The sequence below is a fragment of the Somniosus microcephalus genome, chromosome 5, assembly GCF_052327205.1.
Source record: "Somniosus microcephalus isolate GS21.2 chromosome 5, FLI_Smic_1.0, whole genome shotgun sequence".
In the NCBI taxonomy this organism is placed as follows: domain Eukaryota; kingdom Metazoa; phylum Chordata; class Chondrichthyes; order Squaliformes; family Somniosidae; genus Somniosus; species Somniosus microcephalus.
Genome location: NC_140991.1, coordinates 321,118,311 through 321,145,677, shown reverse-complemented (window position 1 = coordinate 321,145,677; position 27,367 = coordinate 321,118,311). Strand labels below are relative to the sequence as shown.

The window sequence follows — 27,367 nt, the reverse complement described above, 5'->3', positions numbered from 1 at the left end:
TGCGTGCTTGCTCCGTCCAGTTGTGCCTGGCACTGAGCAACCTAACCGTCGATCCTTAAGGGGACTGCTGGGAATCTCTGGAAAAATGCTTTCTCCTGTCGTCATGCCTCCTTTCATCTCTCCTCTCGGATACTCTGCCGTCCCAAATCCCTACCGCAATCCTTCATTACTCTTCGACCTTCCTACTCTCCTGCCACCGTCCCAGGCTTGACTCCCTCTTCGATAAGCCCACAGCTTCCCTCTGTGCCTCTCCTGGCATCCTACAAAGGGCCCATCGAGGCACTCATTGCTGCCACCTCACGAGCAGCAACCCCAACTGTCCCATCCTACTCACTCGCTGACCTTCCTGCCCAGCACACCCACTGGGGGCTAATCTGGCTAATCTCCTCCCCGTCCAACTCACTCCTCCCAGTGCTGACCCTGTGGACGCTGGCAGTGGGGCAGCCATCACCGACCCTCTGCATCTCCTTCCAGAATGTCGGGTCACTTGTGAACAAGGCCCTTGCCATCCATGAGCTTATCGACATCATGGCCCTGACGGAAACTTGGCTGAGGGGTGATGACACCTTACCCTTAAATGAAGCCTCCCCGCCTGGCTACACCTTCCACCACTTGCCCCGCCCAGACCGCCGTGGTGGCGGTGTGGCTCTCATCACCAAATCACACCTTGGTCTCTCCCCCTATTCCTCCCGCACTTTCTCATCCTTTGAACATCTCACCTTATTCCGCACCTCTCATTTAAAATTCTCATTCTCTGCCGCCCACCCAAGTATCATAAAAATTTTATTACCGGGTTATCTTCATTGCTTTTCTCCCTCGGCCTCTGCACCGAATGACTTCTCATCCTCTGTGATTTCAACCTCCATCTCAATTCATCAAGCTCTCTCTCCTCTGAGTTCACTAGCCTCCTATCCTCCCTTAATCTCTCCCTCCATGTAAACTCCCCAATCCATATTCACAACCGCGCCATCTCTCGTGGCCTCGCTACTCCCATCATGTCAATCGCAGATAAGGCCATCTCTGACCACTTCCTTGTATTGCTGTCCACCCACATCCCTCTTCCCACCCCCTCCCCAACCCTACTTCCTTCTGTGTCCGCCCCTGGAAAAAACTCTCTCCCAACTCTCTTATAAAATCCCAATTGTCCGGCCATTGAGCCTCCATTCACCATGACATTTCTGCAGCTACCGATCTACTCAACCACACCCTCACCACCACCTTTGTTGCCCTGGACCCTATTAAAACAATTACCCTCTCTCACCTTGGCCATTCCCCCTGGTACGGCTCTCCTCTTCACTCCCTCAACGCCAAGGGACGCAGACTTGAACAGATATGGCAGACAACTAGTTTAGCCATTCACCGCCAGATCTGGCTGGACCAACATCAAGCACTATCGGGCCCTGCTCTCATCTGGAAAATTGCTCACTATTCCAGAAACATTCTGGAATGCTAAGATAACCCTCGGCTTCTATTGTCCACTGCTAATCATCTTCTTAAACCCTTCTCCCCTGTCTCCTCCACCCTCACCTCCAGCAACAAGTGTGAGGCGCTCATGGACTTCTTTGCCTCTAAGATTGGGACCATCCGTTCAGTTGCCTCTGCCACTGCCTTTCCTTTCCCTAACCTACCGGGCCAACCTTCCCCTAAGGTTCCCCCCTGCCCTAGCCCTGAACTCACATCTTTTTCCAGTCTCTGGTCTCCCCTCATGACCTCTACGCTCATCTTGTCCATGAGACCCACTGCCTGCTCCCTCGACCCCATTCCCACCAAACTGCTGACCACCCAACTTCCTTTTCTGGCTCCCATGTTAGCTGATATTGTTAACCGTTCTCTCTCCTCAGGTACTGTCCCCCTCTCCCTCAAATCTGCCGTCATCACCCCTCTCCTCAAAAAAAACCCATCCTTGACCCGTCCTTGCAAACTACTGCCCCATCTCCGACCTCCCTTTCTTCTCAAGTCCTGAATGTGTTGTCGCCTCCCAAATCCATGCCCATCTTTCCCGCAATTCCATGTTTGAATCCCTCCGACCAGGTTTCCGCCCCTGCCACAGTACCGAAACGGCTCTCATCAAAGTCACAAATGACCTCCTTTGTGACTGTGACAAAGGTAAACTATCCCTCCTCGTCCTTCTCGACTTGTCTGCAGCCTTGGGAGGAACAAGCGGGATGGAGTGTTGATGAGGTGACAGTGGAGCAAAGGGCGGATACAGGGCTGGAGAGGATTATTCAAAGAGGAGGAGGTAGAGGTATTGATGGGAGTGAGAGGCGGGCAGGAAAGAGAATGGGTAGCATGAAGAGGTAAGGGATGCGATAGGATGGTGGGAAACACGAATGACTGGGGCAGGGGATGGGAAGGGAGTCGCTGAGGACCATAACTTCTTCACAACCCCCACCCCAAATGCCTCATGCAGCCACCAATGGCTCCTTACCCTCCCACACAATCCCACCGGCCACAGGAATGGAACTAAAGAAAAAGGCAGAAAAAGAAACAAAGGAGGACAGAAAAATAAGCAAAAAGAGTAAAAGAGAGAGAAGCAGACAAGAAGACTCTCTCTCTCTCTCTCCTGTTTTTCTTTTCCTTTTCCTTTTTCTTGCGCTCTCTCTCCTTTCTTACTTTCCTTTATCTTTCTTTTTTTTTCTGTCTCTCTATTCCTTTCTCTCTCTCTGGTGAATTGATTTTATTTTGCTGCAGCTCTTGCACCTTCATCAGTTGATTTTCCAAGATGCATGGCTGAGAAATAACGCAAATTTCAGACTAACATCCAAAGTTTCTCGTGTCAGGGGGTGGGGGGCTTCCGGTTACCGGTGACAGTAAGTAGATGGGGGTGGCTATTTTAGATCTGGTAATGTGTAATGACAGGATTAATTAATGATCTCATAGTAAAGGATCCTCTAAGGAAGAGTGATCATAACATGATAGAATTTCACATTCAGTTTAAGGGTGAGAAACCTGGGTCTGAAACTAGTGTCTTAAACTAGTGTCTTAAACTTAAATAAAGACAATTACAAGGGTATGAAGACCGAGTTGGCTAAAGTGGACTGGGAAAATAGATTAAAGGGTAAGACGGTAGCTAAGCAGTGGCAGACATTTAAGGAAATATTTCATAACTCTCAGCAAAGATATATTCCAGTGAGAAAGAAAGACTGTACGAGAAGGATGAACTATCCGTGGCTAACTAAGGAAGTTAAGGATGGTATCAAATTGAAAAAGGCATACAATGTTGCAAAGATTAGTGGTAGGCCAGATGATTGGGAAATTTTTAGATTTTAGAAAGGATGACTAAAAAAAAATAAAGAGAGAGAAAATAGATTATGAGAGTAAATTAGCAAGAAATATAAAAACAGACAGTAAGAGCTTCTACAAGTATATAAAAAGGAAGAGAGTAGCTAAAGTAAACATTGGTCCCTTAGAGGATGAGATGGGGAATTAATAATGGGAAACAGGGAAATGGCAGAGACTTTGAACAAATATTTTGTGTCTGTCTTCACTGTAGGAGACACTAAAAGCATCCCAATAATGGATAATCAAGGGGCAAAAGGGAGGGAGGAACTTAAAACAATCACTAAACTAGAGAAAAAGTACTAGGCAAACTAATGGGACTAAAGGCCGACAAGTCCCCTGAACCTGATGGCCTGCATCCTAGGGTCTTAAAAGAAGTGGCTGCAGAAATAGTGGTTACATTGGTTGCAATCTACCAAAATTCCCTAGATTCTGGAAAGGTCCCAGCAGATTGGAAAACCGCAAATGTAACGTCCCTATTCAAGAAAGGAGGGAGACAGAAAGCAGGAAACTATAGGCCAGTTAGCCTAACATCTGTCATTGGGAAAATGCTGGAATCCATTATTAAGGAGGTAATAGCAGGACATTTAGAAAATCATAATACAATCAAACAGAGTCAACATGGTTTTATGAAAGAGAAATCATGTTTGACAAATTTATTAGAGTTCTTTGAGGATGTAACGAGCAGGGCGGATTAAGGGGAACCAGTAGATGTAGTGTATCTGGATTTCCAAAAGGCATTCAATAAGGTGCCACATAAAAGGTTACTGCACAAGATAAGAGCTCATGGTGTTGGGGGTAATATATTAGCATGGATAGAGGATTGGCTAACTAACAGAAAACAGAGAGTCGGGATAAATGGGTCATTTTCCGGTTGGCAAACTGTAACTAGTGGGGTGCCGCAGGGATCAGTGCTGGGGCCTCAACTATTTACAATCTATATTAATGACCTGGATGAAGGGACCAAGTGTACTGCAGCCAAATTTGCTGATGATACAAAGATAGGCGGGAAAGCAAGTTGTGAGGAGGACACAAAGGGCTCGATTTTGCTGCTGTGGGCGGGCTGGGGCTGGGGCGTGTCAGGTGGGATTGGTGTCAGGACCCCAACTCCAAAGTGTTGAAAAATAGCGATTTTTTCCCCTAATTAGGCAATTGATTTCCAGCGTGTGGGGACCCCTGGCCAATGAGTCTTTTCATACAGAAAGTCGCCTCCAATGACATCATCAATGCTGCTGGATTTAAGGCCTGTGAGCAGCCTTGATTCTGCTGGAGACTGGAAACGCTTTGGAAATTGTATGAAGGACTTAATTTACCGACCATGTCCACCAGCAAGCAAAAGAGTGCGCCTCGCTTTGATGAGCCCTCCCTCCAAGCTGTGGCGGTGGGAGCAAGATCTAATAAGGAGGTGCTCTTCCCTTCCTCAGGGAGAAAAAAGCCACCCAGCAGACAAAAGCTGTGTGGCTACAAGTGGCCCAGGAGGTCAACTCCATTTCAATGTGCCGCAGAACCTGGCTGCAATGCAGGAAGAGGTTTCATGACCTTCTCCGCACCGGAAAAGTGAGTATGACTTTCCCATCACCCTCAATCTGATCCCCATCGCTTCTCCTCACCAGCACTCTGCTTTGCCAACCTCTTCCTCCACATGCCACTTGACACTTATATCCCTGCACCCTTACCCATTCCCTCTCTATGGTCACATTCACTTAACTATTTGACCATGCAGCCCTCATACTCTCTATCACTGTGGTGCAATGACAAAAACTTACAACACACAGGGAGGGCCCTTTGTCTCCTTCTAAGCATCTATGCTATGGATTCTTTACACTCACTCCTTCATTCTCACTCAAACTCCACTTGAGTCCCTCATTGCAGGAAAAGAGAGCCCACAATAAGAGGGAAAGAGCCATGACAGGAGGAGGGCCACCCTCAGTAGCCCAGCTCACCGCCTGGGAGGAGGCGGCCCTGGAAATCGCTGGGATCGAGGAGGATACCCAAGTGGGGGACGGACAGACAGGCGCATAACAGTAAGCTGGTGACAGAATAGTTTGGCATCTCTCTCATTGACATTGCATGAGTCACTGATAATGAATCTGATGCTCTAACAGATTGACTTATGATCATCTGCACTATTCAATGTGCATGTAACCTTGACCTCACGTCTCTAACTCTTTCCTTTAATCCTCCACAGGACCATCGAAAGCCCCCGTCCCCACTGTCCAGGAGGAAGAGCCTGAGCTTCCAGACTCCTCAGAGGAAGCTGCAACCTCTGAGGGCGCAGCGTCAGCAGAATTCAGCGCACCCAGCACCAGCGCAGACACACACACCTCGGTGGTACCTTCGGGACATAGAGTAGTGTTGGCACCTGGTGCATCACAGCTCACAAGTGAGCATCAGCAGATGGTGGAGTCAGGGACAGCAGTGGAGAGTCCTCGTCGGAGGGCGCAGGACTCTGCCAGCTCGGCTCAGCTGCATGTCGACCCTGTGCCTCCGGGTCCATCCAGAAGGAGAGCGGTGCTGGTACTCCAGGAACAGGTGCAGGAGTCTCTGGCAGGTTTTGTCTCCAGGGTCGCTGCAAGTGTGGAGCGAATGGAGGAGTCCATCGCGAACATGAGCAGAGCCTTTGTGGAGTCATTAGAGCATGAATGCATCACCATGGAAAGGATGGCTAACTCCGTGGTAAAGCTGGCTACCGCAGAGGAGAGGATGGCTGCGGTGGAGGAGAGGATGGCTATGGCCATGGAGGAGCTTAGTCGCCAGGGAATGGAAAACATGATAATTGTTCAGAATAGAATGACATCTCTTGAGGAGCGATGGTCAGCTATTGAGCATAGAAACCAAACCTTCATGAAAGTCCTCTGGAGTAGGAATTCCAGTACAGAAACGGGTCCTCACGTTCCCCCTGAAGTGCAGCAAGGTGCTGTCCAGCCACTTGCTAGTTCTGAAGTGGAGCTGACCCATGAGAGGGATGTTGGTGGCAGACAACAAGGAAGTGGGTGCTCCTCTCCAAGTGCTCACACGACCATGCCACTGCAGAGCCCTCGGTCAGAGTCCTCACCCAACTGAGATGGGCGTCTCAGCCCCTGCACAGCCACAGGAGCAGCAGACTGTTGGCGAGCCCGCACAGGCTCGCAACCACAGAGGACGCTCGCCAAAGGTGTTGAGACAGGAGCAGCAGGAAAGTGAGCAAGGGGCCTCCACATCTGCTGAAGCCACAGGGGAAGCACCACGTAGGAGCATGCGTAAGAGGAAGATAAAGCACAAGTAGTCACAGGGGTAGTCACTTGAGTGCTGTGATGTTTTGTCTTTGGACCTGCCATCATTGTCATTGTATTATAAACAGATTTGATGGCAAACTGTTGAAGTTGTGGCCTGTGTCATTTCGCAAATGGGACTTTCACATTGAGGGCTTAGGGCACCTTGCAATTGTCAGTATGGTGGTCAGAGTTTTAGGAATCCGCAGGTTCTTGGCCATTGTCGATGCTCTGGTAAGAAGGTGCGAGACAAAAGTGTTTTGATTGTGCAGGCTAACCAAATCTTGCCAAGATGAATGCATCCCTTGCAGCAATGTTGTCGTGAGCTGGCACCTTCTGGCTTGTGCAGCTTCAGGTTGGTGAGCAGCAGCTTGCCGCTCCTGTTGATGCTCCTGCTGTTGGTGGTGCTGTTGCTCATGGTTCTGCTGCTGCCACGGCTGGTCTTCGTCCGAATCTGATGTCCAGGAGGAAAGGAAATAAATGGTTCCCATGCTTCTGGTATATGCCCCAGTTGAGGAAGCGCTCAGTCAAGTTGGGGAGAGGGGTTTCCCAGGAGGTCATACTGGAGATGGGTGTCAGGCTCCAAACTTCCACAACAATGAGCAGAACTGCTAAAAGTTCCCCCAAACCTGAGACAAAGTTCTGCCACCTGCAAATGATCATCGGTGAAAACTCCTTTGTAATGGTGGAGCTGCAGCTGTTAGTAAGCAATCCACTTGTGAAGCTGCCAGGTTTACCTGGCGTGTTCCAGAGGAGGGGTGTAGGATGGGGGTAATGTCTAAAAATCGGAAAGGCCTCTCAAAATAGGATAATAGAGGCAATTACGTGGTCCTTACGGGCCTATTCTGCCTCTTGGAGGCGGGATGGAAACAGGGTCAGAAAACACGCATGTGGGAAAATTGCTCGGAGGCGGGATCAGGCCCGCCCGCCATTTTTTGTGATTTTACTACCTCGCACGCCTCCAAACCCGCCTCCTCGTGCTTGGCAAAATCGAGCCCAGAGTCTGCAGAGGGATATAGATAGGTTAAGTGAGGTCTAAAGGTCCGGGTTATCTCTCCCTAAAGGAAAGGAACAACCCGAGAATGTTACCGTCCTCCAGATAGCGCTTTTAATAAGTTTAGCCAGACTGTAACGTCCCGGATATTATGAGGGTCTGGTGATCTCCCCTCAGAAAAATGTAACTCTTCACCAAAGAGGGTACAGAGATTGAGTTCGCGAGTTATCGATACAGAAGACTTATGTGAGACAATTCTAAAAATATCTAGAGATTTATTAAAAGAACCGACATGCAATTTACAGTTGGTGAATCAGTCAATCGCAACGTTAACAGTTCTAAAAAGAGAAAAAAATACTATCTTTTTAACAGAGAATCTTACTTTTAAATCTTAACTTTGCTACCGTATTACAGTTCTTAAAGTTCTCTTTACAGGATATCCATCAATATCAAATACCTTTGATCCCTGAGGTACAAAGCGTGGTAGACTACAGAGCCGCCTCTGTGGTTGAGAATTGCTTTGCCCGATTAAAGCGAGTCTGCTATCCCATTTGAGTGTTCAATATTTATACCCTTTTCCAGTGGTATTTCCTTTAAGGTTTTCTGCTGATGCAAGTCAATTATCTCTATTCATCTTTCTGCTGACCTCTGCAACTCTTACTGTCACATCAGCCAGAATCTTGTCTCCTCTCCAGATGTTCTGGGTTGACCATGTAAAAATGGTGTGAACGGCAGGTCTTCCTTATTTTATGTCATCTTTACGAGGGCAGATGTTCCTTATCTTGTGTGTCATCTTTACGAAGTTTAAATTATAACACCTTATCCAGGGTGAACCATTGTTTTGTTCCCAAAAGGTCAGCCTGTCGGAGCCCTTAACCTTCTGTTTCAATAAGGTTATTTATTCAGGGTCAACAACTGTCTTATCTCAATAGCCAGACTTCTTTCATAACTATTTCATAGTTAGGTTTCTAAATTTCCAAACCCAGTTTGTCATGTTTTAATAAGGCCGGAATTCTTTCACAAGATCGTGTATTTTTCTGAATAGGTTATATGGCTTATTCCTTCACACGCTGACCCTGGCGAGGTTCAGAGCCATCGGGAAGCCCACACTTCAGGGCTCACAATAGGGATTAGCCAAAAAACTGCCTGTTAACTACCTGTTAACGGGCAGTTAATTGGCACTAATCCCCTTCCCGCCTCGGAGACGGGACCCGGCGCGGGTCGGGTACCCACCTCCTGGGAAGATGGCATGGGGGCGGGATGGGTACCCGCCCCCAGATTCTGCCATTTTCCCGGTAGTCCCGCCTCTATACCCGCCTCTCCAGGGCTGGCAATATCGCCCCCAACGTTTCAGGTCTGTGACCATTCGTCAGACTCTGGCAGTGCATTTCAGATCCTAACCACGTCAAAGATTTTCCTCATGTCGCCTTTGGTTCTTCTGCCAATCACCTTAAATCTGTGTCCTCTGGTTCTCGACCCTTCTGCCAATGGGAACAGTTTCTCTCTATCTACTCTGTCCAGACCTCTCATGATTTTGAGCACCTCTATCAAATCTCCTCTCAATCTTCTCTGCTCCAAGGAGAAGAACCCCAGCTTCTCCAGTCTATCCACATAACTGAAGTTCCTCATCCCCAGAACCATTCTCGTAAATCTTTTCTGCACCCTCTCTAAGGCCTTCACATCCTTCCTAAAGTGCGGTGCCCAGAATTGGACACAATACTCCAGTTGGGGCCGAACCAGTGTTTCATAAAAGTTCATCATTTCCACACTTTTGTACTCTATGCCTCTATTTAAGAAGCCCAGGATCCTGTATGGCTTTTTAACCACTTTCTCAACCTGCCCTGCCACCTTCAACGATTTGTGCACATATACCCCCAGGTCTCTCTGTTCATGCACCCCCTTTAGGATTGTACCCTTTAGTTTATATTGCCTCTCCTCGTTCTTTCTACCAAAATGTATCACTTCGCACTTTTCTGCGTTAAATTTCATCTGCCACGTGTCCGCCCATTCCACCAGCCTGTCTGTCTTCTTGAAATCTAGCACTCTCCTCCTCACTGTTCACTATATTTCCAAGTTTTGTGTGATCCACAAATTTTGAAATTGTGCCCTGTACACCCAAGTCCAAGTCATTAATATATATCAAGAAAAGCAGTGGTCCTAGAACCGACCCCTGGGGAACACCACTGTATACCTTCCTCCAGTCCGAAAAACAACCGTTCACCACTACTCTCTGTTTCCTGTCACTTAGCCAATTCTGTATCCATGCTGCCACTGTCCCTTTTATTCCATGGGCTTCAACTTTGCTGGCAAGCCTATTATGTGGCACTTTATCAAACGCCTTTTGGAAATCCATGTACACCACATCAACCGCATTGCCCTCATCAACCCTCTGTTACCTCATCAAAAAAGTCAATCAAGTTAGTTAAACATGATTTGCCTTTAACAAATATATGCTAGCTTTCCTTAATTAATCCACAGTTTAGGGCCTCGGCAGCTGGAGGCACGACCACCAATGGTGGAGCGATTATAATCAGGGATGCTCAAGAGGCCAGAATTAGAGGAGCGCAGATATCTCGAGGGTTATGGGGCTGGAGGAGATTACAGAGATAGGGTGGGACGAGGGCCATGGAGGCATTTGAAAACAAGGATGAGAATTTTAAAATCGGGGTGTTGCTGGACCAGGAGCCAACGTGGATTACACGTATGATGAGTTGGTCACGCCGCAGGGTAGGGCTGCACAGGCAGAAGGGAAGTGGGTGACCATCAGGCAGAGCAGTAGAAGCAGGCAGGTAGTGCAGGAGACCCCTGTGGCCATCCCCCTTTTAAACAGGTATACCAATTTGGATACTGTTGAGGGGGATGACTCACCAGAGGAAGGCAGCAGCGGCCAACTTCCTGGCACCGGGGGTGTTGCTGCTGCTCAGGAAGGGAGGAAAAAGAGTGGGAGAGCAATAGTGGTAGGGGATTCTATCGTAAGGGGAACAGATAGACGGTTCTGTGGCCGTAGACGTGACTCCAGGATGGTTTGTTGCCTCCCTGGTGCCAGGGTCAAGGGTGTCACTGAACGGCTGCAGGGCATTCTGAAGGGGGAGGGTGAACAGGCAGAGGTCGTGGTTCACATTGGGACCAACGACATAGATAGGAAGAGGGATGAGGTCCTGCAACAAGAATTTAGGGAGCTAGGTAGCAGATTAAAGAGCAGGACCTCAAAGGTTGTAATCTCTGGATTACTCCCGGTGCCACATGCTAGTGAGTATAGGAATAGGAGGATAGAGCAGATGAATGCGTGGCTAAAGAGTTGGTGCAGGAGGGAGGGCTTTAGTTTCCTGGATCACTGGGCCTGCTTCTGGGAAAGGTGGGACTTGTACAAGTCGGACGGGTTGCACCTGAACCAGAGCGGGACAAATATCCTTGCGGGGAGGTTTGCTAGCACTGTTCGGGGGCGTTTAAACTAAAATGGCAGGGGGTTGGGAACCTGAGCAGGGAGACAGAGGAAAGGAAAACAGGGATAAAAACAAAAGATAGGAAGGAGAAAAACAAAAGTGGCAGTCAGAGAAATCAACAGTTTAAATCAAACGTGGCCACAATAAATAATAATTCTAATAGGTCTAAGAGTGTTAAAAAAACAAGCCTGAAGGCTTTGTGTCTTAATGCGAGGAGCATTTGTAATAAGGTGGATGAATTGGCTGCGCAAATAAAGGTAAACGAATACGATTTGGTTGGGATTACAGAAACGTGGCTCAAGGATGGCCAAGACTGGGAACTCAACATCCAGGGGTATTCGATATTCAGGAAAGATAGGCAAAAAGGAAAGGGAGGTGGGGTAGCATTACTGGTTAAAGAAGGGATTAATACAATTGTAATGAAGGATATTAGCTCTGATGATGTGGAATCTGTATGGGTAGAATTGAGAAATACTAAGGGGAAAAAAACATTAGTGGGAGTGGTATATAGACCTCCAAACAGTAAGGTGGAGGTTGGGGATGGCATTAAAAGGGAAATTAAAGAAGCATGCAATAAGGGCACAGCAGTCATCATGGGTGACTTTAATCTACATATAGATTGGGCCAACCAAATTAGTAACAATACTGTGGAGGAGGGATTCCTGGAGTGTTTACGGGATGGTTTCCTGGACCAATATGTCGAGGAACCAACCAGAGATCAGGCCATTTTAGACTGGGTATTATGTAACGAGAAAGGATTAATTAGCAATCTTGTTGTACGAGGCCCCTTGGGTCGGAGCGATCATAATATGATGGAATTCTTCATTAAGATGGAGAATGAAGTAGTTGACTCAGAGACTAGGGTCCTCAATTTAAATAAAGGAAACTACGATGGTCTGAGGAGCAAGTTGGGTAGGATTGAGTGGGGAATGGCGCTCAAAGGGTTGACGGTGGATAGGCAATGGCAAACATTCAAAGACCGAATGGATGAGCTACAGAATTTGTTCATCCCAGTTTGGCATAAAAATAAAACAAAAAAGGTGACTCAACCGTGGCTAACAAGGGAAATTAGGGATAGCATAAAATCCAAGGAGAGGACATATAAATTGGCTAGAAAAAGCAATAATCCTGAGGATTGGGAACAGTTTAGGAGTCAACAAAGGAGGACAAAGGGATTAATTAAGAGAGGGAAAATAGAATATGAGAGTAAGCTAGCAGGGAACATAAAAACTGTCTGTAAAAGCTTTTATAGATATGCGAAGAGAAAAAGATTAGTGAAGTCAAGCGTAGGTCCCTTACAGTCAGAATCAGGGGAATTTATAATGGGAAACAAGGAAATGGCAGACCAACTAAATACATACTTTGGTTCTGTCTTCACAAAGGAGGACACAAATAACCTCCCAGAGATGCCGGGGAACATAGGGTCTGATGAAAGAGAGGAACTTAAAGAAATCAGTATTTGTAGGAAAATGGTGTTAGGAAAATTGATGGGACTGAAGGCCAATAAATCCCCAGGGCCTGATGGTCTACATCCCAGGGTACTTAAGGAAGTGGCCCTAGAGATAGTAGATGCATTACTGGTCATCTTCCAGAACTCGATAGACTCTGGAACGGTACCCATGGATTGGAGGGTAGCTAATGTTACCCCACTATTCAAAAAAGGTGGTAGAGAAAAAGCGGGGAATTATAGACTGTTAAGCCTGACATCGGTAGTGGGGAAAATGCTAGAGTCTATTATAAAAGATGTAATAGCAGAGCACTTGGAAAGCAGTGACAGGATCGGACAAAGTCAACATGGATTTACAAAAGGTAAATCATGCTTGACTAATCTACTGGAATTTTTTGAGGATGTAACTGGTAAAATAGATAAGGGAGAACCAGTGGATGTGGTGTATTTGGACTTTCAGAAGGCTTTCGATAAGGTCCCACACAAGAGATTAGCGTGCAAAATTAAGGCACATGGGATTGGGGGCAAGGTATTGACTTGGATAGAGAACTGGTTGGCGGACAGAAAGCAAAGAGTTGGAATAAACGGGTCGTTTTCCAAGTGGCAGGCAGTGACTAGTGGGGTACCGCAAGGATCGGTCCTAGGACCCCAGCTGTTCACAATATATATTAATGATCTGGACGAGGGAATTGGATGTAATATCTCCAAATTTGCAGACGACACAAAGCTGGGCGGGAGGGTAAGCTGCGAGGAGGATGTCGGGAAACTCCAGTACGATTTGGACAGGTTGGGTGATTGGGCAGAAACATGGCAAATGCACTATAATGTGGATAAATGTGAGGTTATCCACTTTGGTGGCAAAAACAGGAAGGCAGATTATTATTTGAATGGCAATAGATTGGGAGAAGGGGAAGTGCAAAGAGACCTGGGTGTCCTTGTGCACCAGTCGCTGAAGGTAAGCATGCAGGTGCAGCAGGCGGTTAAGAAGGCAAATGGTATGTTGGCCTTCGTAGCAAGAGGGTTCGAGTACAGGAACAAGGATGTCTTGCTACAGTTGTACAGGGCCTTGGTGAGACCGCACCTTGAGTATTGTGTGCAGTTTTGGTCACCTTACCTGAGGAAGGACGTTCTTGCCATGGAAAGAGTGCAGCGAAGATTCACCAGGCTGATACCTGGGGTGGCAGGAATGACGTATGAGGAGAGATTGTGTCGATTGGGCTTATACTCACTGGAGTTTAGAAGATTGAGAGGGGATCTCATCAAAACCTATAAAATTCTGTCAGGCCTGGACAGACTAGATGCAGGAAGGATGTTTCTGATGGCCGGGGAGTCCAGAACCAGGGGTCATAGTCTAAGGATAAGGGGTAAGCCATTTAGGACTGAAATGAGGAGGAATTTCTTCACCCAGAGAGTGGTGAACCTGTGGAATTCTCTGCCACAGAGGGCGGTGGAGGCTAGTTCATTAAATATATTCAAGAAAGAGTTGGATATATTTCTTGAGGCTAAAGGGATCAAGGGATATGGGGAAAAGGCTGGGACAGGGTACTGAATTTGGATGATCAGCCATGATCTTATTGAATGGCGGAGCAGGCTCGAGGGGCCGAATGGCCTACTCCTGCTCCTATCTTCTATGTTTCTATGTCGGTCAGCGAGCACAGGGGTGATGGGTGAACGGGACTCGGTGTGAGTTGGGACATGGGCAGCCGAGTTTTGGATTAGCTGAAGTTTACATAGAACATGGGAGGCCGGCCAGGCAAGCCCATCACTTTAATTTTGCTAGTACAGGAAACTTTGTGTTATCCGGAGGCTAAATGTCCGGCAAGCTCGAGCCACCGGCAAAAATCAGGAGCCGTTTTGTTCGGTTTTTTTTCTTCTCGTGGCTTTTTTTTCAACAGTCAGGCTCTGCAAAGTCTCTCTGCAGCTGTTGCTAAGCTACAGAGACGCTTCCAAGGTACGGCCGACTGTTTAGAAGCTGTTGCTAAGCAACAGTGTTTGTTGCCAGATACGGAGCTCCGTATGCTTCAACATTAACGCTGGTTTGTCCGGCAGTTTTGAGGGAACGGCAACAGCTCGGTCCCGTCGGTGCCGGATAGCACAAAGTTTCCTGTAATTTATAAGGCTTCGTTTGAAGCTCTCCTAGAAATAGTAGATTGTAAATAAGGAAATCTGTTTCCCCATTGATGTGCTAGTCTTGCATAAGGATAGATCAAAGCACTTGTGTGTACTAATGTATGCAAAACCCTTTTCTTCTGGTTTAGGTGGTATTCCGGGTGACTGAAGCACATTTTGGAACCGGGCAGAAAGCATGGGAAAAAAACTGGACCTGTCGGGTTTGACAGAGGATGAAGCAGAACATGTGCTACAGGTTGTCCAGCGGGACTTTGATCTACGAAAGAAGGAGCAGGAACGACTGAGGTAGGAGTTGGTCTTTGTGAGCGCTTTTCTTTGTTTAGATCAGATTTATCGGCGGGGACCCATAACCCATTTTGAGAAGTAAGGCCAGTAGGTACTTGTTGCCCATGAGTTCTGCTCCAACCGAGGACTGCAAGTTCTGAAAGACTCGCAATTAATTGAGGAATAAATTTGATGTCAGCAGCAGGTTATATTTCATTGGAAAATTGATTAAACTGTAGCAATTGTATATTGATCAGCGCTTGTATTCGTTTTTGTAACTTCCTTGTCAACTTTTTTTGGTATTCTGTACGGAGATGCGTTGTCCTAATTGCTTCATGGAAACGAGTCCTACTCTGGAACCTTGCTTTCAATAGATTTTTACACTCTGTTCAGTGTAGTTTTTCGAATATCAGTAACTGAAATACATCGAGAGCAGGGCATGCTAATAACTGTTGTGGGATACCTTAAATGTCATTGGCATGTTTCCCCTGGCTTGGGGTGTCTAGAGCCAGGGGTCACAGTCTCAGGATACGGGGTAGGACATTTAGGACTGAGATGAGGAGAAATTTCTTCACTCAGAGGGTGGTGAACCTGTGGAATTCGCTACCACAGAAGGCTGTGGAGGCCAAGTCACTGAATATATTTAAGAAGGAGCTAGATAGATTTCTAGACACAAAAGGCATCGAGGGGTATGAGAGAGGCGGAATATGGTATTGAGATAGAGGACCAGCCATGATCCTATTGAATGGCGGAGCAGGCTCGAAGGGCCGAATGGCCTACTCCTGCTCCTATTTTTCTGATTCTATTACTGTAGCTCTTGTACTAGAACATATTCATGATCCGGACTCTGTTTAATAAAAAGCTGTCAAATTGTTTTAGTTGCTTTTTATAATACGATATATATGAAGGTTGACGAGGAAGTACAACGAATGCCAGTGGAATTGTCCTTTCCTTGATGGGAGTTTCTGTATAGGTATCTCCTGAGGGGAAATATACAATATGCCTGTATTTCCACCCACTGACGTAGAGCTAGCACAGAAATGTCCCTGCAGTTCCTTGCATAAAGTACCGATGCCTCTGAGTAATGATTTTCTGAAAGTGTTCAAACTCCAGTATTTAACTCAACTAACATCACTCGAGGGTTTTGTAACTGCTCTTAACGACAATGTCAAAGACAGTCACGGGTTCCGGTTTAATAGTCCGCAGCTCAGATACACAATGTGCAAGGAAACGGGGGAACATAAGAACAAATGTACGTCTTTAAAAGTGGCATATATATATATTTTTTCAAGTAAAGATGCTTTTTGATTATTTTACCTTTTTTATTAAATGTCATTTCAATGCATAAATGACTTTTAACTCTCTCCTTTGTTGTACCCTAACCCATACTTCGTTTCCTAACCTGCTCCCAGGCCTCTGCTAATTATCTTGTGTAAACTGCTGATGGGTGCATGAAAGGGACCTCAATGATTTAATTTTCTTTCTGCTCCTCTCTATCTGGAGTCCCTCACAGCCTGCTGTGCCCCTTCACCAATGTCATAACTGAGATCGAGAACTCACTCTAAGAAAGAAATGTGAGCTGGATTTGGTCCTGCCACCAATATGGTTACCCATGGTTTTTATTTGACACGCTCTATGTCTAAGCCAGAACATACGCCGAGATCTGAACCATATTATTGGTTCGGTGCCTGGGCAAGATTGCTTCCCTCGGCTCGATGTCCTTCGCTGCTTATTGTGCGGTTTCATACCCCTTCCGTCTTCCCTTATCGGGCAGGGTGTATACTGCCTGCTTTCTGACTTATCTGCTGATCAAGTTAACCTTTGTTTCCTACTCGGCATCTCAGAAGAACACGAGGAGTCCCACCTGTAGCCCAGACGGTTAATGCGATCAGGGGGCATCTGTTGACCCATTCTGCTTTTCCTGCTGTTTCGGCTAATCACAGATACGAGAACCTCCTTATCTGACGATGACCTCCTGATGTGATTAACTTTTGACTAGTATGTAAGTTCCAACAGCCGCCATCCCTTCCTTTGTTGGGTTTAACCTGGGTTAATTCCACCTCGCAAGGCACGATGGTAAAGTAAACAGTAAAGATGTCCATTTCTAAATCCTTACAGAAGGAACTTGCGGTTAGCACCTTTCACGACCACAGGACCTTCCAAAGCGCTTCACCGCCATTGGAGTATCAACGCGGGAGATCACGGGGTCAACCTGCTTGCCATGACTTCATGGCAGAATATGTTGGGGCAACAATACAATGCACCACCCTTCCAGCAATTTATAATCTTTTCACTATCGATTTAAAATCAGTTTGATTTTTTTTTTTAAGAATTTATCCTTTTAACCCTTACCAATAAATTCCATTATGGACGTCTGATTTTTAACCACTCCACTGTTCCGCGAATGCCCTTAAAACATAAGTGGCAGGATTTCCCATTCTTTTGAACCCCACTTTCAGGAAGGATCAGGATGGGGTCCTGTACCGTTGGGTCCAAGCCTCTCTTATCACCCAGTGTGTTTTCTGGCATCACACTTGCTAGAATCTGGAAATTACAGGCCAATTAGTTTAACATCTCTGGTGGGGGAAATTTTTAGAGATTTTACTTACAGATGAAATTACTAAATACCTGTATCTACATGCAGCGAAAATAATTGAAAGTAGCCAACATGGATTTCATGAATAAAGATCGTGCTTGATAGACCTGATAGAGTTCCTTGAGCAGGTAATTTAAAAAAAATTCATTAATAGATGCGGACTTCGCTGGCAATGTCATCATTTATTGCCCATCCCTAATTGCCCTTGAAGGGTAATGAACATGGTGGATGGGGGAAATGCGGTGGATGTGGTGTACATGGACTTTCAGAAAGCCTTTGGCATGGAGACTATTGGAGAATATTAAAGGTATGAAATCAGGGGGAGGGCAGCAAATTGGATTTAAAACCTGGTTACAGAAAGTAAGAGTTACGGACAATTTCTCAAGCGTGCTTGGAGTAAGTAGCAGTGTCCCTCAGCTTTCTGTTGAGACCGCTTCTGTTCACTGAGTACATCAATGTTTTGGATTGAGGGCTAGAAGAACTGGTGTCCCAATCTGCAAATGATACTGAAATAGGAGGCATAGTAAATCATTTTGAGGACCAAAGGAAGGTGATAGCAATAAGATGGTGTAATGGGCAAAAATGTGCCTGATGGAATTCAATGTCAGTAACTGTGAGGTGGCTCACTTTGGTTAAAATAAAAGTAAGAATGATACTTTGAATGGGGGAAAGATGGGTGATGTGGGAGAGTACAGGGATTTGGGGGTTCAGGTTTACAAGACATTAAAAGCAGCACCTCAAGTGGATAAGGCCAAAAAATAATCAATGGAGCATTGTTTCTTTAACAAAAAGAGGTATAAGAACATAAGGATTAGGAGCAGGAGTAGGCCATTTGGACCCTCGAGCCTGCTCCGCCATTCAATAAGATCATGGCTGATCTTCTACCTCAACTCCACTTTCCTGCCTGGTCTCCATATCCCTGATTCCCCTAGAGTCCAAAAATCTATTGATCTCAGCCTTGAATATACTCAATGACTCAGCATTCACAACCCTTTGGGGTAGAGAATTCATTCCAAAGATTCACAACCCTCTGAGTGAAGAAATTCCTCCTCATCTCAGTCTTAAATGGCCAGCCCCTTATCCTGAGACTGTGATCCCCTAGTTCTAGGCTCTCCAGCCAGGGGGAAACAACCTCTCCACTTTACTCCACTCTTGGAATTGCAGAAAGGAAGGTTGTTCCCGATGGCGGGGGAGTCCAGAACCAGGGGTCACAGTCTAAGGATAAGGGGTAAGCCATTTAGGACAGAGATGAGGAGGAATTTCTTCACCCAGAGAGTGGTGAACCTGTGGAATTCTCTACCACAGAAGGCAGTTGAGGCCAATTCATTAAATATATTCAAGAAGGAGTTAGATATATTTCTTGGGGCTAAAGGGATCAAGGGATATGGGGAGAAAGCAGGGACAGGGTACTGAGTTTGGATGATCAGCCATGATCTCATTGAATGGCAGAGCAGGCTCGAGGGGCCGAATGGCCTACTCCTGCTCCTATCTTCTAGGTTTCTATACAACTCTGGCTAAAAATTCATGAATCATTTCTGAACAGGTCGACAAATCTGACATGTACAAGATAGAGTTGAACTGTTGAAATGCAGGAGCTGCTCTTCTCGCCCGCTGAGCACGAGTGAGAAAATGAGCTGCTTTATCCCCATCTTTGTATTGGGAAGAATTTGTAAGAAGCGTGAGATGCATTTTACTGGTCAGGAGGGATTTCAGCTCTCTCCCAGCCGGCAGCAAGTCTTGCACGGTGACTAGAGATTGATTCCATCCACGTCCGGACTCCAGTTGTGCTCGTCTGATCCTCCAGGGCCTTCCGTGAAGCTAATGCTTCTGTTTGTTGAGGCAGACAAAATAATATCCTCTCCTCAAACCGCCTCAGCACCTTCCCAAAAAAATAACCTGGGAAACGTGTGGGGGAAGATTTCCTCTCTGCACTAACGGCAGTGACATCATAAATGCAAAGCTGTGCTATAAGCAGGAAATGGAGAAAGCTTTCTTTCATCACAGGAAACCCTCTGTGTTCATTATAAGATTTATTTTATCCCTTTCTTGCCCCTCACTTCTGATCATTTTTCCTGTTCTCCCTTCCCTTCTGTCCCCTCGCCCAGCTTCTTCATTTCCTATTTTTCTTTTCCAGCTCTGCCTCACCACCACCTCCCTCGACCCCTCCACGGTCTCTAAATTGTCCGACTGCTTGTCCGACATCCAGTACTGGATGAGCAGAAACTTCCTCCAATTGAATATTGGGAAGAGTGAAGCCATTGGTTTCAGTCCCCGCAACGGACTCCGTTCCCTAGCCACCGACTCCATCCCCCTCCCTAACATCTGTCTGAGGCTGAACCAGACTGTTCGCAACCTTGGTGTCATAACGAACCCTGAAATGAACTTCCGACCACATATCCGCGCCATCACTAAGACCGCCTGTATCCTAACTTGCACCAAGTCCCGTTCACCCGGCACCCCAGTGCTCGCTGACCACCTTCATTGGTTCCCGGTTCGGCAATGCCTCGATTTTAACCTTCTCATCCTTATTTTCAAATCCCTCCATGGCCTCCCTATCTCTGTAACCTCCTCCAGCCACACAACCATGAGAGATCTGTGTTCCTCTAATTCTGGTCTCTTGAGCATCCCCGATTTTAATTACTCCACCATTGGTGGCCGTGCCTTCAGCTGCCTGGGTCCTAAGCTCTGGAATTCCCTCCCTAAACCTCTCCGCCTTTCTACCCCTCTCTCCTCCTTTAAGATGTTCCTTAAAACCTACGGGCTGGATTTTGTCAATGGGGACGCGTTGAGGGCGGGACTGCTGGTTGTCGGGTTTCAGACCCGCTCCCAACGACGTCTGGCCAACCCACGCTATTTTCCCTTGATTGACCTTGTTAGTCCTGCCCTGCGGCTTAACCCGCCAATTAAGGGAAAGCCGGTGACAGATGACGTCAGCATTTGACAGCTTTGAGAAGCTGTCAAACACTGACAATCCCTGTTCTATGGTGAGTCCTTGCACCGAAGACTCACCAAACCTCTTTCCTCAGCAGAAATCAGATGGCTGCTGAATCTGAGAATGCAGCAACCATTCTGTCATCTCTGCCGTTGAGATGAGGCACCTCCGGATCCTCAAGGGTTGAAACCTGCAGAAAGATGCAAAGGGAAGGAAACTTTTTCCAACACTTTACACTCACCTCTCATACTTACCTGTCCACACTTGCACCCATCACTCACCTCCACAGCAGACTTTTCGACCCCCTCTCACCCCCGCAGACCCAGTGCTCACCTCGCTGATCCTGGCGGAATTTCCTGACGTTGGGAAGCCCGCACTTGCAGGGGTAAAATGGGGATCAGCCTCAAAACTGACTGTTAACAGGCAGTTAATTGGCTCCAATCCCCTTCCCGCCTCGGAGACGGGTCCTTGCGCGAGTCGGGGACCCGCCTCCCAGGAAGATGGCACAGAGGCGGGTTGGGGGCGGGGTCGGTACCTGCTCCCAGTTTCTGCCAATTTCCCAGCAGTCCCGCCTCCAAACTCGCTTCCCCAGGGCTGGGAAAATTCCCCCCTACCTCTTTGACCTTGGCCACCTGTCCGAATATCATCTTGTGAGGCTCGGTGTCAAATTCTGTTTAATAACCCTCCTGTGAAGCGCCTTGAGGCGTTTTACGACGTTAAAGCTCATCTCTGGTATATCTTGGCATATATCCACTCTGAATCATTCAGCGCATCAAAAACCTGCTCCGAATCAGTGTATTGGTCAGAACCTGGAATGCTGCAGTGCCTCAGACACTGGTGTCCCACATTATGGGATGCACGATGCACAAGACGGCAATTCTGTGTCACGGACAGCGTGTGCCAGGCTCACCTGGGCCTGGATTGTTTGCACTTTAATGAATTGCCCGAACAGCGCGCCAGATGTGAAATGGGTGCTGCCAGGGAAACCCCTTTCCCGATGTTGGGTCCTTTCTGTTTATTTACAACTAATTCTGTGATGCTCTGGTGTTTACCGGCTAATATGCTCATCCATTCAGCTGCTTTGCAAGAAATTAATTGGCAGCTTCTTGAAGCTGGAGCTCTTTTACCTCGGTGTCTTGCTTCCAATGCTTTTGGAATTTTGCATCCGTTCCCCTTCACCCGCCAGCAGTCCTTTAAGAGCTGCTGGTGCCAGATATCCCGCCTCCTGGCCCTTTGTGTGCCCCCTGTATGGTCGTGCATTGTCTGCCACAAGGGCTGTGCTAATAGCTTCAATCAGCGAAGATTCACCAGACTGATACCTGGGATGGCAGGAATGACGTATAAGGAGATATTGGGTCGATTGGGCTTGTATTCGCTGCAGTTTAGAAGAATGAGAGGGGATCTCATCGAAACTTATAAAATTCTAACAGGACTAGACAGACTAGATGCAGGAAGGATGTTCCCGATGGCGGGGGTGTCCAGAACCAGGGGTCACAGTCTAAGGATAAGGGGTAGGCCATTTAGGACAGAGATGAGGAGGAATTTCTTCACCCAGAGAGTGGTGAACCTGTGGAATTCTCTACCACAGAAGGCAGCAGAGGCCAATTCATTAAATATATTCAAGAAGGAGTTGGATATATTTCTTAAGGCAAAAGGGATCAAAGGATATGGAGAGAAGGCAGGGACAGGGTACTGAATTTGGATGATCAGCCATGATCTCATTGAATGGTGGAGCAGGCTCGAGGGGCTGAATGGCCTACTCCTGCTCCTATCTTCTATGTTTCTATGTATCAGCATTATGGCTCGAGGTCAGTCCCATTCAGTGCAGGTATATGCACTGCTCGAAGAGCAGTCACTGTGCTGGGGCTCCATAAAGTCCCATCTGTGTAGAATTAAAAGTCTGTCTTTGGGGTTGCGAGTCTCCTTGATATGTATTGGAAAGATGTAATGGTTCCTTTTCTAAACAATCTGGTTAGCGAAACAGGCCACGGTGTTCCCATTGTAAATTTATATTTATATATAAAAAGAAAGACTTGCATTGATATAACGCCTTTCACAACCACCGAATGTCCCAAAGCGCTTTACAGCCAGTGAAGTAATTTTTGAGGTGTAGTCACTGTTGTAATGTAGGAATTGCAGCAGCCAATTTGCACACAGCAAGCTCCCACAAACAGCAATGTGATAATGTCCAGATTGAGGGATAAATATTGGCCCAGGACACCGGGGAGAACTCCCCTGCTCTTCAAAATAGTATCATGGGATCTTTTACATCCACCTGAGAGAGCACTTTAATGTCTCATCCGAAAGACAGCACATCCGACAGTGCGGCGCTCCCTCAGTACTGCCCCTCCGACAGTGCGGCGCTCCCTCAGTACTGCCCCTCCGACAGTGCGGCGCTCCCTCAGTACTGCCCCTCCGACAGTGCGGCGCTCCCTCAGTACTGCCCCTCCGACAGTGCGGCGCTCCCTCAGTACTGCCCCCCGACAGTGCGGCGCTCCCTCAGTACTGCCCCTCCGACAGTGCGGCGCTCCCTCAGTACTGCCCCTCCGACAGTGCGGCGCTCCCTCAGTACTGCCCCTCCGACAGTGCGGCGCTCCCTCAGTACTGCCCCTCCGACAGTGCGGCGCTCCCTCAGTACTGCCCCTCTGACAGTGCGGCGCTCCCTCGGTAATGCCCCTCCGACAGTGCGGCGCTCCCTCAGTACTGCCCCTCTGACAGTGCGGCGCTCCCTCAGTACTGCCCCTCCGACAGTGCGGCGCTCCCTCAGTACTGCCCCTCCGACAGTGCGGCGCTCCCTCAGCACTGCCCCTCCGACAGTGCGGCGCTCCCTCAGTACTGCCCCTCCGACAGTGCGGCGCTCCCTCAGTACTGCCCCTCCGACAGTGCGGCGCTCCCTCAGTACTGCCCCTCCGACAGTGCGGCGCTCCCTCAGTACTGCCCCTCTGACAGTGCGGCGCTCCCTCAGTACTGCCCCTCCGACAGTGCGGCGCTCCCTCAGTACTGCCCCTCCGACAGTGCGGCGCTCCCTCAGCACTGCCCCTCCGACAGTGCGGCGCTCCCTCAGTACTGCCCCTCCGACAGTGCGGCGCTCCCTCAGTACTGCCCCTCCGACAGTGCGGCGCTCCCTCAGTACTGCCCCTCCGACAGTGCGGCGCTCCCTCAGTACTGCCCCTCCGACAGTGCGGCGCTCCCTCAGTACTGCCCCTCCGACAGTGCGGCGCTCCCTCAGTACTGCCCCTCCGACAGTGCGGCGCTCCCTCAGTACTGCACTGGAGTGTCAGCCTGGATTTTGTGCTCAAGTCTCTGGAGTGGGGCTTGAACCCACAACCTTCTGACTCAGAGGTGAGAGAGATACCCACTGAGCCACAAATTGCAGATTGGTTGCCCTAAAAGCTCACAGGAAATTATAGTGGTCTTCTGGATATATCTTCTGGGGTCAATATTTTGCAGAAAAAACAACAATGTATGTCCTGGGGAGTGTGGGGGGTGGGGTGGGGGGTTGATGGGAGTACATGATAAGTTTCGCCTGTCTGCTCCGTCCCAGGAATGACTCCTGCTGATGAGCCACCAGCCCAGAGTGTCTCATCGATAAAGGGTAGCTCTTGCCGTCAGCATGACGAGACCTGGCCTGCTGCTATACTCTATTGTTTTTTAGACTGAAATACAAGTCAGGAAGACTTTGCGTTCACTACTCAGTCGTTATCTGCCTGTGTTTACTACAGCGCCGTTCTGATGCTGACAAAGAACCAGTCTACACTGGCTAATTAAACCACCCGACATGTTCTGTTTGTTTTCGAACTCTAGCAGCAGATATTGGAAGCTGCACCACTGCCCCATATTCAGGGTAGTTTGGGCTGTCAACCTGCCCCTATTATGAACTTTACTGAGGCTAGAACTGTAAAGTCTGTGGGTTGTGCAGTTAATAACGACACAGACTTCAGGAGTAACAAACAAACAGGACTTTACTATTCGAAGGTCAGGGCGAATCTGCCCTATAAATCATGCCACAGCACTTATATACCGGTGTGGTCACCATCGGTATTACCGTATACAGAAGCCAAACAAGTAGTGCCACACCTAAAATAGTTCTCTTAAAGGTGAACGGTTACATACAATAGTCTCTTAAAGGTAGACGGTTACATACACTACAATCCTCCCTTTTTAGCTTACAACATACGTATTCCCCATTAAACATAACATATATTCAACTTCATGTAAAACAATTTACAGATATAGTCTCTGCGGAAAACAGTTCACAGGTTCAGTCTCTGTTCTTGACTCGGTCCGAACAACATCTCTGTGGTGTAGCCGGTTCACATTGCTAGCGTGACTCATCCAATAGTCTTTCCCTTGACGTAACAGCTTGAACTTCCGTCCTGCTGAACCAGCAGTGCTGACTTTTACAAACAGCTGGACTGCCTTAGTAATTTTTCCCTACTTTCCCATTAGAAGTGATAATGATTTAGATGGTTATCATCTTCGGCTTCGTCTTTTCCTTTTTTGCTTCTTGGAGACTCTCGGGGCTCCCTTCTCAGCTGCCAGCTGTAGCGCCACCATCTCCCTATGTTCCTTAGACTTTAAGTGCTTCATCCTGATTTCTGCACTTTGGGAGTTTTCATCACAAGCTGGGCAGACCAAGTCCTCGTAATATTCCGTGTCACTCAACAGGTCATGGTAATATTCGGTGTCATCCTGAGCTAGTCTAGCGAGAGGGCCTGCTACTTCTTCCTTACCCAACTGGACGTTAGCCGACTGTTGTTCCCTCCCTAGACATCTTTCCTGAAGGGACTTCTTCATGCGTTCATAGTCATCCCGCTCTTCCTGGGTTTCCTGCAAATCCTTCACTAAGGACCTCATTTGTGATTTCAATACTTCCCCTTCCATCGGGGATTGATTGATCGGGCTATTCAATCCTTCTACTGGAGCAGCTGTTTCAACATTCTGTTGTTCACATAGACGTGATTCAGCGTACTTTTGGCATCCCAGTAAAATCTGTGTTGCAAACTCAGCTATTTCCATAACTTTTGAGAGCTCCGAACTCCTTCCCTTTGAAGATTGAAGCTCGTGTTCAGATTGTTCCCATTGCAGAGTCTTGTCCCTCAGCATATGAAGGAGTTGGCTGACCGTTAACTCTTCCACGGGAACACTGTGGATCAGAGTCTTCTCCATTTCATCCACCTTTTCCTCCAATGCTTTCACCTTCTTTTCCTCTTGTACTTTGGCTTTCAGCGCTCGGAGAAGTTGCGCCTTGATGCTCTCTAGCTCATGTTCAGGGGCCATTCTTACAGTCTCTGTGTTTCTTACAGTTTCCTTTTCTTCCACTGAAAGGATTCCCAGTTGAATCTGTTCTTCAAGTTGTTGAACCTCGGTCATTGCCGCCTCATATTTGTCTTGGGTTTCCTTCAATATTTTTATGAGTTCTTGGACATCTTGTCTTTCATGTTCTGCCATGTCTTTCACCTCTAATTTCTCATCTATGGATGGAACTTCTACCGATGAGTCTGTCTTGGCCTTGAGCTCATCAAGAATTTCCTGCAGCCTTTGGACTTCTTGCTCATGTTCAACCTTTAGTTGCTCATATGCTTCTACTGAAACTAGCTTTTCGGAGGTTGCCGAGTTAACCCCCTCCAGAATTATAGCCTGGGCCTGTTCATACTGTTCTTTCAACTTCTCACACTCTGCTTGTAAGGAGTCGTAGAGAAGAACTGGAATAAAATCCTGGTTTCCTGAAGATTCCTCTTCATTTGCTTCTTTCGCAATTTTCTGTTGGAGTTCAGCCAAGGCTGCTATGCTATCTGCCTCTCGAAGTCTCACTGCCATCAAATCTTCTTTATTCTTGCAGTCTATCTCAGCCATTTTCCCTTTACTTTCATTTAACTGAGTGAGTAGTCCCTTATTCTGGGCTGAGAGATATTGCACCTTCTCCTGTAGACCATTGCACTCCTTCTCTGCTCGACATAGCTGGTTACTGCTGATTTGGTTCTGTGTTTCAAGTTCCAACATCCTTTGCTTAGCTTCTTTCAGTTTCGCCCCTATAAGCTCCTCTTGCAACATGGCCACATTATTCTCATCAGGTAAAGAAGCGTTTCTCTTTTCTATGTCCAAGATTTTTTTCTGCATCTCTTTAAGTGCACATTGCGATTCAGCTTCTCTTAACCTTGCCTGCACTAGCTCCGTCTCCAATTGCAGGACAAAATCCTCAGTGTAGCGTGGTTTGCCTTTATGCTGTATCTCTAGATCATGCAAATATTCTAACTCCTGAACATCATAAGGAAGACGTGATCGGTAATTGGTCACGATGGCTCTATGGTCGCTCTCTGCTTGAGCCAGCAGGTTCTGTTGTCTTTCCAGACTCTTCCCATTCGGTGTCATAGAACTTTTTCATTGTTTTCATCTCTTGTACGAGACGGTAACTCAATTGTTCTAATTGTTGTCGTACTTTGAGATAACGTTGAGTTCGAGCCCGGTGTTCCTCCGTAATGCATATGTCTGTAACTTGAACAGACTCAGAATTCTCTGTCTTTATACACGCCATCGTTTTTCCAACCTTAGTCAGTGAGTTCATGTTAACCTTGTTTTTCATGCTTGGGCTGGACTTATCGTCTTCCGGCTCAGAGTCTGAGCTGCTTGTCTGCACCGAGTCCTCACTCGTAATTGCTTGTAGGTAGTGCCATTCCATGTCTATTTTCTTGATCCACTCCCGTCCTAGAAGTGGTGGTCCTCCCTCAGGTAGTACGTATAAGTTCATTCTTGGGTGTTCTTTACCCCTATCTCTCACCTTGACTCTTATCTTTCCCATGGGGTATACTTTATGCCCCGTGTATGTCTGCAATACGAACTTGGTATCTCTTAAGGGTATATGTGAGAATAGCCTGTGGTAATCCCTTCGATTTATGACTGATACAGCTGATCCAGTGTCCAACTCCATTTTCACTTGGACTCCAGCTATTTTTAGCATGACCCAGATAGTTTGTAGGTCAGCTTCCTTACTCACATTATGAATTCTCAGACTACCCAGCTCCTGGCCGTTT

General features: G+C 47.3%; 1 protein-coding gene across 3 annotated transcripts in view; it reads left to right on the top strand.

The window, feature by feature from the left end:
- Nucleotides 1-27,367, top strand: part of LOC147117917 (rab effector MyRIP-like) — a 604,936-nt gene that overhangs the window by 83,030 nt on the left and 494,539 nt on the right. For all 3 annotated transcript variants that reach the window (XM_085989323.1, XM_085989324.1, XM_085989322.1), the window contains exon 2: nucleotides 14,673-14,829. In XM_085989323.1, the coding sequence (XP_085845449.1) occupies nucleotides 14,720-14,829 (110 nt within the window). In that variant the 5' untranslated portion in view covers nucleotides 14,673-14,719. The remainder of the gene's footprint in view (nucleotides 1-14,672; nucleotides 14,830-27,367) is intronic.